Source organism: Choristoneura fumiferana, chromosome 21, assembly GCF_025370935.1.
Source record: "Choristoneura fumiferana chromosome 21, NRCan_CFum_1, whole genome shotgun sequence".
In the NCBI taxonomy this organism is placed as follows: domain Eukaryota; kingdom Metazoa; phylum Arthropoda; class Insecta; order Lepidoptera; family Tortricidae; genus Choristoneura; species Choristoneura fumiferana.
This window is the reverse complement of record NC_133492.1, coordinates 4,640,451-4,655,352: the sequence shown is the minus strand read 5'-3', so window position 1 is coordinate 4,655,352 and position 14,902 is coordinate 4,640,451. Positions and strand designations below refer to the sequence as shown.

General features: G+C 42.0%; 2 protein-coding genes across 2 annotated transcripts in view; both read right to left on the bottom strand.

Moving 5' to 3' along the window:
- svp (COUP transcription factor 2) overlaps window positions 1-14,902 on the bottom strand; it is a 118,050-nt gene that overhangs the window by 70,975 nt on the left and 32,173 nt on the right. The window lies entirely within an intron of this gene.
- LOC141439936 (uncharacterized) overlaps window positions 9,094-14,902 on the bottom strand; it is a 32,059-nt gene continuing 26,250 nt past the window's right edge. The window contains exons 2-5 of the mRNA XM_074104404.1: window positions 14,680-14,898; window positions 10,405-10,611; window positions 9,219-9,374; window positions 9,094-9,167 (exon numbers count right to left, since the gene is read on the bottom strand). Of these exons, the coding sequence (XP_073960505.1) occupies window positions 9,094-9,167; window positions 9,219-9,374; window positions 10,405-10,611; window positions 14,680-14,898 (656 nt within the window). The remainder of the gene's footprint in view (window positions 9,168-9,218; window positions 9,375-10,404; window positions 10,612-14,679; window positions 14,899-14,902) is intronic.

Below are 14,902 nucleotides of genomic sequence, written 5' to 3'. Positions count from 1 at the left end.
CTCAAATTTGAAGTGGATATCTTCAACCGATTGAGCTGAAATTTTTACACGCATGTATACTTAAATCCAATGACAATGCAATATTATTATAACATGGAGTTGATCTGATGATAAAGCTAGCGGGTGACCATAGGAACTCTGTGATAAACGACACGACCACATCGAGTTTGGACTCGTTTGTCGTCTTGACGAGTACTTTGGTAACCAGGGGCATAAAGTAGGTCTCTAGGTGCAGCGTTTTGGGCTGTGCGTTGATATATCAACAGTCAGTTAGTCAGTTTATTATTTTAATTTTATATATATAATAGACAGTGCCGGATTAGCCCATAAGCAAATTAAGCGATTGCTAAGGGCATCACGTCTTGGGGCACCATAAACAGCACCAAAATTTTTTTTGTTAGCACATAAAAGGTAAGGCTGTTTGAAAATCCGCTCGCTCGTGCCTCCCCATAATCTCTATCGTATTTCATAAATATAATATTCGTCGTAATAAATACTTATTTAAAATATCGATAAGGGGGGGGGGGCATAGGCGTGCATTGCTTAAGGCATCAAATAGTCTTAATTCCGGCTGTATATAGATTATCTCAAAAACGGTAAACACTTGGACTAAAGAAATTAGCTTAAAAGTTACCTTTAATTTTTTTAATTTAATTGACAAAAACTTTTATTACGAAAGTCTCTCCGAAAGCCCGAATGCATTCTTTGTTCTACAACCTAAATTCGTCCGTCTTAAGAAACGTCAAACTCATCCAAGCAATCTTGCAACGTCGCCTTCATGTAGCAGTGAAATTAATACCTCTGCCTTTCTGATAAGGCTTACATTCATATTCGAGCATGCGTATGTGAAATTGTGGAGTTAGCTGTAAGTGTCAAGCGTTGTGGAGTTTTGCCGCTAGCGAAATTCAACTGTAATAGAATAAAGTCTAGGTTCAAATTTCGTCACGTATTCTTTCTATTTGTTTGTGTGGTGGGATCAGTGTTTCTACGCACACGTAAATATTTTTATTAATTGTGGAATATGGCCGCTAGCGAAATTCAACTGTAACTTAGTAAAGACTAGGTTCAATTTCGTCACGTATTCTTTTAATTAATTTGTGTGGGTGATGATTTTATTTGTTACACAAACATAATAGTTCGGACATTCTTTGATGGGGATTTTGTTTTGCAATGTGTATCTACAGTTTAATACATCAGTGGCGACGAAGATGATTACAGCGCTACATAATCACGCAATGCTAAATGATTGAGAAGCATTAGAAAAAAACTATACTTTATAACGCAATGCACAATGCTAAGGAGCCTCTACAGACGCACTGCAATAAAATCAGATAACATGCGACCCGACGACAATGTGATGAGTTTATTTATTTGTGTTGATGGGTGTCGGTTTTTGCCCGCTTAAAGGGTATTTCTCGCTTGTAAGTCCGTAGAAGATGACATTCCAGAACAGGAATATCCCAGTAGGTGATCTCGGTATTAGTACATAAATAAAGATAAGTTCGTTTTGGATTTTAAGGTTTTAGAGTTTTTTTGGGACTATGGTATTTAGACATTAGGTTTATTTTTAATTTATATGGTAATTTGTGTTTTTTGACATTAAGTTGTACTGTGCAATATGGTAATTTGAGCTTAGTTTAATGCAGCCGGAAGGGTCACGTCAAGAGAGTAATTATTGTAAGCGCTGGGGCTTACATTCGACGATGAGTGAGAAAGTGGGAGAAATGGGAAAGGACTTACGTGTGGTGAACTGGCTTTCGCAGCGGTAACGCCGCGAAACGGAGATGAGCTGATGGTAGTCCTTTCTCTGAGGACTGAGCTGGATTGACACTGCACTGTCACACTTTTACAAGTTCTAGTACCGGCCGGTAGGTAGCATATATCGAGCTAAGCGAGCGCGGAGCGGAGCGAATGATATGACCTCTCGCGACAGCGTCGATTACTTGACTGGCGGCGCGGGCGCTCGCGCCGCGCTTCGAATGAGTGAGTGAGCGAATGATTCAGGAGATGAATGGTTAGTCGTCCCGCGTGGCGGGAACATCCTGGGGGGCCGGGGAAAGGCCTCTTCTTGAGCTGAATCCAACGGCAGCCTGGCTATCTTAAGCACAGGTCTGCGCAGATGTCCGTGAGCCGTGTCCAGATCCACCACTCGGATCACTCCATCCTTTCCAGGTATTGTGCGGGTAATTCGTCCCAGCCTCCATTGGAGCGGTGGGAGGTCATCTTCTTTTATGAGCACGAGTTCGCCAACTTGAGGAGGTGAGGAAGGGGAAAGCCATTTGGAGCGGGTTTGAAGGGTATGGAGGTAGGATCTGGTCCACAATGTCCAAAAGCGTTGAGAGAGAGCTTGTATGAGCTGAAACCGTTTTAGAGCAGAAATTGGTCTATCGTTAAAAGACGGTTCGGGCAGAGCAGTGAGCGGACGGCCTATTATAAAATGACCGGCAGTTAAGGGTTCAAAGTCCGATGGGTCGGACGAAAGTGGGCAGAGAGGTCGAGAGTTGAGTACGGCCTCGATTCGGGCCAGCAGTGTGCAGAATTCCTCAAAGGTAAGGTGTTGTTCACCAATTACACGGTAAAGCAACTGCTTTGTTGATTTCACATTAATTTCATGTAATGCGCCAAACCAGGCCCCCTTTGGGGGGTTTAACAACCAGGTTATGTGCTGACTTGCAAGTTTGTGTGTGATTGCATCATTATTTGCCATGAGAAAGTTCTGAACGTCAATGAGCTGATTTCGAGCGCCTACATAATTCGTGCCGCAATCTGATCTAATCAAAATCGGTGTTCCACGTCGCGATACAAACCGTTGTAAAGCCGCGAGAAAGGCTTCTGTGGTTAGAGCGGAGACGGCCTCCAAGTGAACCGCCTTAGTTGAAAGGCACACGAATATGCAAAAATATGCTTTCAAAAGTTTAACGTTTCGCAACGTGCTAGACTTAACGAGAAACGGGCCGGCAAAGTCAGTCGTCACTTGGCTAAATACGGGCTGAGGGGTAACTCTATCTGCTGGAAGGTCACCCATAAGTGGGGCGTCAGGTTGAGCGCGACATCGGAAACATCTAATACATTTAAACACCCGACTTCGGATTGCCCGCCGTGCGGACAGTATCCAGAATTGCTGACGTAAAATAGCATGTAAAGTGTCGGCGCCAGGATGACAGTATATTTTATGGCAGTGATCAATGATGCGGTCTACGAGTGGGCTAGAGCTGGGTAGAATGAGTGGATGTTGAGCGTCGTACCGAATTGAGGCGTGAGAGAGACGGCCACCGACTCTCAAGAGACCGTCTTTCAGAAATGGTGAGAGGCGCTGAAGTCGCGCGGTACAAAGCTTATTCGTTTTAAGGCGATGAATATCATCAGCAAACTCATTTTGCTGAACAGAGCAGACCCAGAATAACAGAGCGTCCTTACGCTCATTAGCTGTGAGCGGACCAAAGCGTCGTACTTCGGGATTGTGTCTACAATTGAAAATAAAGCGCTTGATACAAGCCGTCACTCCGACGAGCTTGTCAAGAGAGCTGAAGCGAGTAAGCAAGTCATGATCGAGATCGGGTATTGCTATATGAGCTGGAACCATTTTTTGGCTTAAGGCCTGGTAATACATGATGACCCAAAGCTGTCGGCATCTGGGGCCAGGTGCTCGGAGGTTCTTTGAGCCAACTGGGAGACCACCAGAGGTCATGATTTGAGAGAGACTGGGCTGACATTCCTCTGCTTGCACAGTCGGCTGAGTTGAGATGCGTGGGAACATGTCTCCACGTGGAGCTGATTGGACTAGACGTTATTTTACTAACTCGGTTGGCCTCGAAAGTTTGAAGTCGGTGAGGTGACGTGTTTAGCCACGCTAAAACGATCGTGCTATCTGACCAACAGGTATGCTGGTCGATAGTAATGTGAGCAGACAATTTAGTTGACACCCTAGTCATGAGCTGTGATAAAAGAGCTGCAGCTGATAGCTCCAGTTTTGGGATTGTGAGCCGATTCTTGATAGGCGCAACCTTTGACTTGGCAATGACTAGATTTACATTGACCTGTCCATTGGCATTGAGCTCATGAAGGTATATGACGGCACCGAAACCAGCTTCTGATGCGTCTGCGAATCCGTGCAGCGAGTATGTAGACGTGGGCTTATATTTGCAAATGTGCCGAGGTATACGGAGACATGAGAGTTGAGGCAGATCTTCTGAAATGTGCTGCCATTCCGTCTGGATTTCATCGGGAGTGGGCTCGTCCCATCCCAGTTTCAGAAGCCATAACTTTTGTAATAGAATCTTTGCGCGGAATATTACTGGTGTAACCCAACCGTTGGGGTCATAGAGAGACGCCACTGTGCTGAGGATAGAGCGCTTGGTGATTTGGGTAAGTGGGGGGAGAGATGCGATAAGTGAACTCATCCGATTGAGGAATCCATTGAATACCCAATACTTTAATGGAATTCGATTCCGGTCTGATGTCAAAGTCTTTAGGCATGTCACACTGGTCATCTGGAAACCGTTCAAGGAGCTGGGAAGAGTTTGAGGTCCATTTACTGAGCTGAAAGCCACCTAGGGCAAGTAGGTTAATTAACTCGGTTTGGAGTGCTCGAGCAGACTCCACGGAATCATGACCACAGAGTATATCGTCAACGAAAATTGAGTGGCGTATTACTTGAGCAGCTTGAGGATAGCGGTGACCTTCGTCATCGGCTAGTTGGAGCAGAGTGCGGATGGCATGGTACGGGCTTGACCGTAAACCATACGTGACGGTATTGAGCGCATATGTGAGCAGCGGCTGGTCGGGGAGGACCGCCAGAGAATGAGTTGATACTGTCTATGACCTGGGTGGATAAGTATGTTCCTGAACATCATTTTGATGTCAGTACTGAAGACTACCGGATGTGTCCTAAAAGACATGATAATGTCAACAATATCCTGTTGGAGAGCGGACCTGTGTGCAGACAATCGTTGAGACTGACGCCATTTGAGCTTTTGCTGCTACCATCAAATACAGTGCGGAGCTTATCTGACCCCGATTTGAAGATGCCATGATGAGGGATGTAGAAGTGAGGCTTGTTTGCGAAGGTACTTGGGTGACAAGGTGACATGTGTCCCAAGTTGAGATAATCATTCATAAAGTCTACATATTTTGAGCGGAGGGGCGGATTTGCTTGTAGCTTCTTTTCGAGATTGAGAAACCTACGTAGCGCGATAGCATGAGTATTGCCTAGGGTCGGCGGATCGGGAAGAAACGGTAATGCTACCATATAACGGCCTGATGGTTCTCGAGTGGTTGTGGTGCGGAAAATTTGTTCGCACTGCTCTTGTAACGGGCTAGTTTGTATATGAGCTTGGGTTCTTCTGACTCCCAGAACCTCTCAAGACCTTTGCAAATATCGTGAGCAGATACGTCAGGTTCAGGCTGTGAGCTTATAACTTGAGCTGAGTTAGTCTGGTGCGTTGGTGTCGCACATATGTCCTCAATGGGCCCTATCAATGCGAAGTCAAAAATCGTGCCGAAGGCTATGGGCTTCCCGCGGCCTAACGAGACCTTAGTCCCGTCCAAAACTTGGCCGAGAACGTCTGAACCCAACAGAAGATCAATCGGAGCTGGAGTGTTGTACTCTTGATCCGCCAAGGGAATCGGTGGCTGGCCTTTCACTTGTGCAATATGTGGGACTTTTTGTAATGGTAGATAACCGGTAACATTTTTTAAGATATGAGCTGTAGCCGTAATCGTAGGTGTGTCTCGATGTGTAGGTTGACATACTATTGTTACTGATGCTTTTGACTCTTGTGTGTGTTGGTTGCCCACACCTGCGATTTTTAATGAGTTTGAGTTTGGCGGTAAATTTAACATTCGGGCCATGCGCTGAGTAATGAGCGTAAGCATGCTACCACAATCTAGCAGAGCACGCGCTGTATGGTACTGACCATGCACGTCTGCTATTTTTAGCGAAACGGTAGGCAGTAAAATCGGTGTATTAGTTACGTGGTCTTCACGTTGAGCAGTATCACTATAATTATGTTTTACTGTTTGAGCTGAAATCGCAGGTTGGGCTCGTGGTTTTTGTGTTTGAGCTGAGTGAGAGTATGTGTGGGTTGTGTGAGTGTGTTTGTGCTGATGTGCTTCGCTTTCGTAGTACTTGGTTATTGCAGGTAGTCATTGCGGACCACCTACACGAGACCTACTGGGCGAACGCGAGTGATTGGGTGGGTTGTTTTGTGGCGGTGGGGTCATGTGTGAGGCGTGGGCCGAATAGTGTTGGGACTCATGGGTCGGGCGCTGTCTGGGCCGTGCCCTGAGATGCGAAGGTAGATGATGAGCGGCTGAATGAGTTGGAGATGGAGCACCGGGGCGATGAAGTGATGTGTGGTGTTTATCACTTCCACACTCTTTGCAAGCTCGCGTGGACTTGCACTCGTTCTCATAATGGGGACCCAGGCAGCGCTGACACCGATTGCGAGCCTGAATGAAATCCCAGCGGCCTTGGGTAGGCTGGTCGTTGTACCGTGGGCAGGCGATGAGCTTGTGCCCTTTGTCACGGCAGTACGGGCAGGGTGCATTGTTTCCCGCTGTGACGTCACGAGTTGAGGGTTGAGCTGAATAAACTGGTCTGTGTTGAGCTGGGGACGGACCGAGGTACTCCGGGCGAGTCCTAACTGGGGCCATGGGACGTGTTTCTTTATATGTGGGCTGACGAGCCGGGGGGGGTCGGGGAGGAGTGACTGGAGATTGCCTGCGGTATTGACGAGGCTGTGGGCTGACTTGCGGGGAAGTTGGGCTAGACCACTCGGTCTCGACACAACGCGCGTGTTCCTCTAAGAATAGGATTAAGTCGTTGAGGGTGGGCAGAGTTTGAAGGTTGCCGTATTTGCGCTCAAAAAGGGTCCGGAGCTCACCCTTGAGTTTTCTTACGACTATTGACACGAACACGTAGTCGCAATCCTTCATGGGCAGATCAAGATTGTTCAGGGCGGATTGTGCTGAAATTAGCGGAGTTAGAAATAATGTGCGGATATCTGAACGCGCGTGAATTTGTGGTAAGCCCATGATTATGTCGACAAATCGGTCGATCAGGACGCGTCGATTTTCATACCGTCGGGTGAGGATGTCCATGGCCACGGTGAAATTGTCATTGGTGAGCTGGAGGTGAGACACCATGCTCCGTGCCTCACCTGTAAGACACGATAATAGATAGTGGAGTTTAACTGCATCCGATATTGTGGCCATGTCATCAGTGAGACTTCTGAAGATGGCTATGAAGGAGGGCCAATCCTCTATTTTTGAGCTGAATTTGGGGAGCGCAATTTTAGGCAGAACGGCTGTAGGTGTGGTTGAGGTGGAGGGGAGTGTATTCTCCAAATGGGCTGACTTGAGCTGGAGTTCGGCGTTAGCCACAAGTATTTGGTTGTAGTCCGCAACCGACGTATCGTAAGCCTTAGTGTACGCCGCCTCTGCGTCACTGGTCAGATCTTTTGCGTCCAATATGGCGTGGTACACTTCCTCCAATTTTAACTTATGCTCCTCCACCTTGGCGTACCTCGCGGTGAAGTCAGCCATTGTATATTTTGTGTCTTGCTTAAGCACCGCCATTGAAATTTCCCTGAGCTGAGTGATGGCTCTTGTTGCCTCACGGAAAATAGCGGCTTGAGATTTGGTCGGCATGTTTGAGCCAAACGAAAAAAAAAATAAAAAAAAAAATAAAAATATTAAAATACAAAATTAAATGTAAATTCTTATTGGGTTCCGTGGATGAATTAATGTGTTATGGAATAGGTATTTATCGAAGTTTGTTATGTAATAGGCAATGAGTGTGTTAAAGTTGTAATGAGACAATGATAAGGTGTGAGTGTGAAAATGTAAATGGTTTTTTTTTTTTTATCACTCTGTATATATGTGTTGTTTTTATCTGAGCAGGCTGTATATGTACGTAGCGAATGTAATTGTATTATTGATGTTTTGAGAAAAAAAAGTGAAGAAAAGATAAAAATTCTACAAGTGTATTTTATGACACCCTGTATATCGTATAACTTGTAATGTGTTGAGCGGAGTTTACGTTCACTGTTTGTTACTAGGACAAAACTGAGAAGGAGAATTTAAAAATAATGAGAAGAAAATTTTTTATCACCCTAAGTACTAAAATTTTTGGGGCAACCTGTATAAACACTATAAAATCCACTGCAATGGATAGTTCTAACAAACGACGAAAAATAATGTGCTGATTCGGAAGGTGAAACTGTTACCCACTGTTAATAATTTCACCAATGGTTTTCCGATGTTCCGTACTGAACCCTAAATTCGAACACGTACGTTGAAATGAAATAAACTAGGTACTCAACAAGTACGTAATATAACTATAGTAATAACTTTGAGCTGAGAATAATACGTGTATAATATTTACGCTAGTTATGGTAGTAAGTAGGTATAAGTTTTAATTATCACTTAGACAAGTCCAGCCACGTTCCGACAAACGACGGATAATGTAATAACAATGCAATCACACCACACCTGTTATCGCGCGATGGATGTTTGTAAACAATATTATATTACCTTTGAAGAAACTTCCTACTTATAAAAAATATTTGATAATGTTATTGCAGTGAAGTTGCTACCTACGACTTATTTCATAATATGACAATATTGGTAGAAGTTCATTAGTTGGCAAATGGGTTGTTATATTGAATAATGTGATTTAATGTCAGATTTGTTGATTAAAAGGACAATAGGTACCAACGTTACTTTGAGGTTACTTTTTAGTTCGGTACGACTAGAAATTCTGGAATGGGCTGAGTAATTAATGTGGTTTGCCGTTTTCACCTAATTGGGATTTACGAACGTACTTTGTTTGTTTTTTAAATTTGAGCGAGATTACACGGATAAGTGCGTTAAATCGGCAAAGTATCGTATCAAAAATAGACAAAATTGTTTTTATTTTGCAATTTTAGTATTTATCTGACCACACATTAGATAATCGTGGGAGTCACTTAGTAAACATTTAGTCAATCGACACTGAATATCGAATCGGACCAGAAGATGTACCGCTGGTTACATTCGACGATGAATGTCAAAGTCTCACAAATGGGAAAGGACTTACGTTGGTGAACTGGTTTACAGAAATAACGCCGCGAAACGGAAGGGCTGCGTGGTATATGCTTTCTCTGAGGACTGCTGCTGAAGAAATGCTATTCCATCGTTTAAAAATATATATTAAAGGCCGAAAGATCTTTACTTACCCGTAACGTAGTCGCAATCGGCGCCATGTTGGCAAGCGCACTTCTCTTTGCATCCGACGCCGTACGTGCCGAGCGGGCATGGGTACTCGCAGGCCACACCCGTGAACCCGCTCGGGCAGGAATACTTGCCGGTCACCGGGTCACATGTCGAATTTCCTGAGAAGACATAACCAAGGTTTAGCATAACCTTCATATCATTTCATATAAAATTCAATTAAATATTGGCGTGATTGAAAGAGATAGCTTGAGCGACGAAGATGATTACAGCGCTACATAATCACGCAATGCTAAATGATGAGAAGGCATTAGAAAAAAAAAACTATACTTTATAACGCAATGCACAATGCTAAGGAGCCTCTACAGACGCACTGCAATCAAATCAGATAACACTGCGACCCGACGACAATGTGATGAGTTTATTTATTTGTGTTGATGGGTGTCGGTTTTTGCCCGCTTTAAGGGTATTTCTCGCTTGTAAGTCCGTAGAAGATGACATTCCAGAACAGGAATATCCCAGTAGGTGATCTCGGTATTAGTACATAATAAAGATAAGTTCGTTTTGATTTTAAGGTTTTAGAGTTTTTTGGGGACTATGGTATTTAGACATTAGGTTATTTTTAATTTATATGGTAATTTGTGTTTTTGACATTAAGTTGTACTGTGCAATATGGTAATTTGAGCTTAGGTTTTAATGCACCGGGTCACGTCAAGAGAGTATTGATATTGATTTTATAAACCGTGTATAAATCAGTTACGCGATTATTTTATCCAAATTCCCGTCATCAAAAGCATAACACACCATAACTATGCTGTGCACATACTGCAGTTTGTTATGAAAGCATAAATAGTGTGCTTATGTTTACAATCGCTAGTACCATTGTTCCGCATAGAAACCTAATGGTTTTCTCGTGACTGGGGTTATTGTGATTGTATCGGCTGGTTAGAACAGTGAAGCAAGAAGTTTCAAAACTTAAACTGTTATAAAATAAACATGATTTAACACTAACGTAGTCACGACATCTATTCAGCATGTTTGGAAATGATAATAGTCGATCGCGGAATCACATGTTAAACTGGAGGTATGATTTGCCACGTTTGTATTTGAGATATTAGCATATTACCAAGGGTCGGCAAAAAATCCATCATTAAAAATGAGGACTTTAGCCCATTTTAACCAATGTTATACCATCAGGGCCATCAGCGCAGCGTTGCGAGCAGCTAGCACCATAGGTTCCCGGCGGGCAGGGCTGCGAGCAGTCCTCGCCGGTCCAGCCGGCGGCGCACACGCACCGGCCGGTCTGCGCATCGCACGACGAGTTGTTCACGCAGGGGCAACGCGACGAGCAGTCCGCTCCGTACTGCCCCGGGGCGCACTGCGTCTCGCACCGAATACCTGTTACAATTCAATAAATACAGAATGTGGATGATCAAGAACCTTTGGGGAGCCTCTACTCTAAGTGTCAACTAAAATATCATTGGGGTCAGTATGAAAGGCATTGTGGACGTCCAGCAAGAGACTAAATAAGGGTCATTTAAGACTAGTGTTAGATCATAATAGGCAGTTGTTTGTGCTATTTGTGGCAGCCGGGTTCGTCGACTCCTGTGTGATCTCACGATCTCTTAAGTCCCAAGTAGAAGCTTATATGTATGAACAGTATGAAGTGCTTGCATGACACAACACTGTAGCTTACAGGATATAGCACAAGAGTGTAGCTTAGGTACTTGTGGACGTCCGCAAAAAAATAAATGTGGGTCAAAGACTGGTATTAAGGCATAATAATTGGCAGTTGTTTGTGCTAAATATTGATTATACCAGATTTGTCGAATCCTATCTTATGCGATTAAGCATTCGTAAAAACGTCGCATCTGAAAATGGAACTATGTATTTATTTCGAGCTCACATGTTGCTTGGTGGCGCAAATAACTGCCAATCACAATAAGACCTGTGATATTGGTAAAAATAATACCCAATAATAGTTATTCATAAATAATAAGAATATGCAGCTTGATCGTACCGTAACAATCAAACCTAATAACGACTATGGCTAGAGGTTAGTAATTGAATAAGCAACTTAAGATGATTTCCTAAATACTCTCAAAATATTCGTAAATTGGTTTAGAAGGGCACGGTCTAAGGTTAAGAAATCAAATCTAAAACCTCGGGTTAGAGTTGACACATGTTACATACTACTTAACTCAGGTATATCAATTAGATATATAATTGGGTTCCCTCCCACAGCACAGCATAATTAAACTTATAGAAACCGTAAATAACATTTATGCACGTAAGATTACATATGAAAATAAAAACAGGTCTAGTCTAGAAGAAACTGGCAGTATAAAAGCAAGTTCTTTTAACCTACTGCCTGAGGCTATTTTAAACACGTAGGTACACTTTATAAATTCAATCACAATTACATTTTATTTTTAGTTACATAGAAACCCAGGTCTAAATCTGTTTGTGTGTGTTTTTAAGTTGAAAGTGTCCATATCAAGTCGTCCATATCATCTTATTGTATGATGTACACCACATGTGCAGAAATAAACATTTAATTTTATTGGTTTGTGTTTTCCTGGACTAGTAACCAGAAATAGTAGCACCAAAAATGTTACACTACACTTGAACGAACATGCCAAAAAAAACTTCGCTGCACTTTATGCACAGATGCTCTGAGCTCTACTCAACTTGTTATCTTACTAATGTTATAAATGTTGAAATTTGTGAATTAGAGGACGAATTTGAAAAAGCAATGGGTAACTTTAAACTCTCGACTAGATTAATAAATAGTCTACATTAAGATTGGTTTTTTGGAATCTTTTTGTATTTTTTATTTCAATTCCAAATTTTTACTTTAACGGTCATCCCGTAAAACCTAAATTGAAAATACAAACTGAAATATAGATGCACAGAAAAACCAGAAAAATAAGACCATCACTGGGAATCGAACCCAAGTCCTCGGTATTCCGTACCGCGTGCTATACCGCTACACCACTGATGGTCAACGGTACCGACACGAATTTCCCCTATGCACCTCATATCTCAGCTTGTTTGTTTCTTATTTAGCCACTTAAGCAGTGACGCTAGCGACATCTATGATATCTTAATTTGATTGCTTAGTAACGATATCTCTTGTCTGGGTGAGCGGTTAGTTTCAATGGAGTGCCGAAAAAGTTTTTCGATGAGGGCTACGGCATAGATGTCGCTAGCGTCACTGCTTAAGTGGCTAAATAAGAAACAAACAAGCTGAGATATGAGGTGCATAGGGGAAATTCGTGTCGGTACCGTTGACCATCAGTGGTGTAGCGGTATAGCGCGCGGTACGGAATACCGAGGACCTGGGTTCGATTCCCAGTGATGGTCTTATTTTTCTGGTTTTTCTGAGCATCTATATTTCAGTTTGTATTTTCAAATAGTCTACACTTTTTTATTGGCAATAAGTATACTAATTCTACACGGACGAAGCCGTAGGTACAAAGTTATAATTTTATCATGTTTTTGTAAAGTTGTTTTGTGAAATGAATTACGACAGTTAAAACAGGAATTATAGGAAAAGAAATAAAGTTGCGCACACATTCATAAACAAGTTTTATTTGTAAGAATAACCTGTTAATTGCAATAGATTACCAAAATACATATTATCTGCCTTCATTCTTCCATCTTCAATGGTTACCCCCCATATGGCCGTACGGCCTGTTAGTACCGATTCCTCGATGTTCAGAACAGCCACAATTGCTTTTGGATTATGAATGTTTAAACTGCTTAGTAATTGATTCGAATGAGCTAAAATTGAATCATAAGATGGTTTTTCATGGACGCTCCAAGATATACATTGGGCCACGGAGGGACCATTAATCAGACCTTTGTTTTTCTCAAGTTGTTTTTTAAATCCCTTAATTTTATTTGTATTAATTGTTGTTAAATTATTCCAGGTATTTTTATAATATGATTTCTTTATCTTTAGAGGAACTAATTCATCATTGAGGTCCATAGTCAGTTTCTTATCGATTGTAACTTCAGTTTCATCTTGAAACGGCCCCATAGTATAATCTTCGCCACATTTTGTATCATACACTATTGTAGAACCAAATGCATCTGTTAATGAACATACACAACATAAAACATCTGGTTAGTATAAAACCCTGATGGAATATACGTACCAAGGTTCCTAGGGAGACCTGGATGACAAAAATGATATTGCAATGATACTATTTATATGATGACAAGAAATGACGATGAACATGTTTGGAGTGTTTAAAAAGCATGACGAGCTTCAATGGAACTTTATAATTTATTCAATAGAGCGTATGCTTACTAAGCTAAATTCCAAGTCTTAAATGCAAAAGAAGTTAACGATATCGTATTGTAGTAATTAAATGATTTTGATCAAACCTATCAGTTAACAAGTTAAAATCAAGGAGAATACTAGAACTTATTCATTTCACGAACCAGGTGACTTAGATCTTAAATTTTCGTATCTGATCTCTCCACAATGTATGTAGACCATAACTAAATTTCCGCGATACTAAATGGTACATGTTACTCATTGCATTCGTTTATTTCAAACAATTCCGTGAAATGTTGTTAAGATTAAAATAGTCTTCGTCCTTGATTGACTATGTAACTCATTTTAATTTGCAACAATGAGCAGTATTGTTTAGCTAGGAAACGCTAGGCAAGTTCTCTAAATGAAGTAGCATTAATTAGCGGTGCGCGCCATCTTATCGCGCCAACGTACAAACTAACGAGCCTAATTGCTTGTTCGTTATCAAATTGTAACTAAACTTTCATTTTATTCATTATAGCACACTTGAGTACAGAATATTTCCGTATCACATCGGTTTCCGATAATGATCCTTGATCCTTGGTCACTATGTAAACAATGTTTGTCAATGATGTTGTTACTTAGTTTGTTTTCTGAATTAGATATGGAACACTTACGATAAGTAAAAAACGGTTACAGTTAGCTTGTGAGTTATACAATATGTAGTCTAATGTAATTGTAGATGAAATCATAGTAGCAGCATCTCATCACAATGTTCAATGTAGTTGACAAACAAAACATGTATGATTAGAGTTTTAGCTCATATTCGTAAACACAGGTGGCGTAATGACAAGAACCCTATCTTATAGTGATAACTTTGGTAAATTCGCCGTAAATATAGTTTCCTCCGCAAGCAAAAAAATATTATAATGCAAGTACGTTTTGATTATAAAAAGAAGCAACCTGTAAAGAAACAACGCTGTAACCTCGTGTAAACTATCGTAAACCACAAGACGTACTGTCCTTGAAAATTGAAATGCTTCATTGCTTACGTAAGTATTATTTGCTTTGGGATCTTCGTTACAGGCATTGTTTACTTTCACGCCAAGAGTGCAACGGTGCATACTTAGAGATAGCAAGCCACGGCATGGAAACAGTACTGTAAAGATCTATAACATAACCATTTTCGTAATACTGACCTCTCCAGCTGCTTTCGCAGATACACTGTCCCGTGATGTGGTGACAGCCGCGTGCATTCTCGCTGCAGTTGCAAGGATGCTGGCAGCCCTGCCCAAAGAAACCGACCGGACATCGTTGTTCGCACCGCGACATGTGGTAGCCGGGCGGGCAGATACACTCGCCTGTAACACGACGATTTGAATAGCATACCCATGTTGTCGCCACGCAACTGCTTTGTACTGT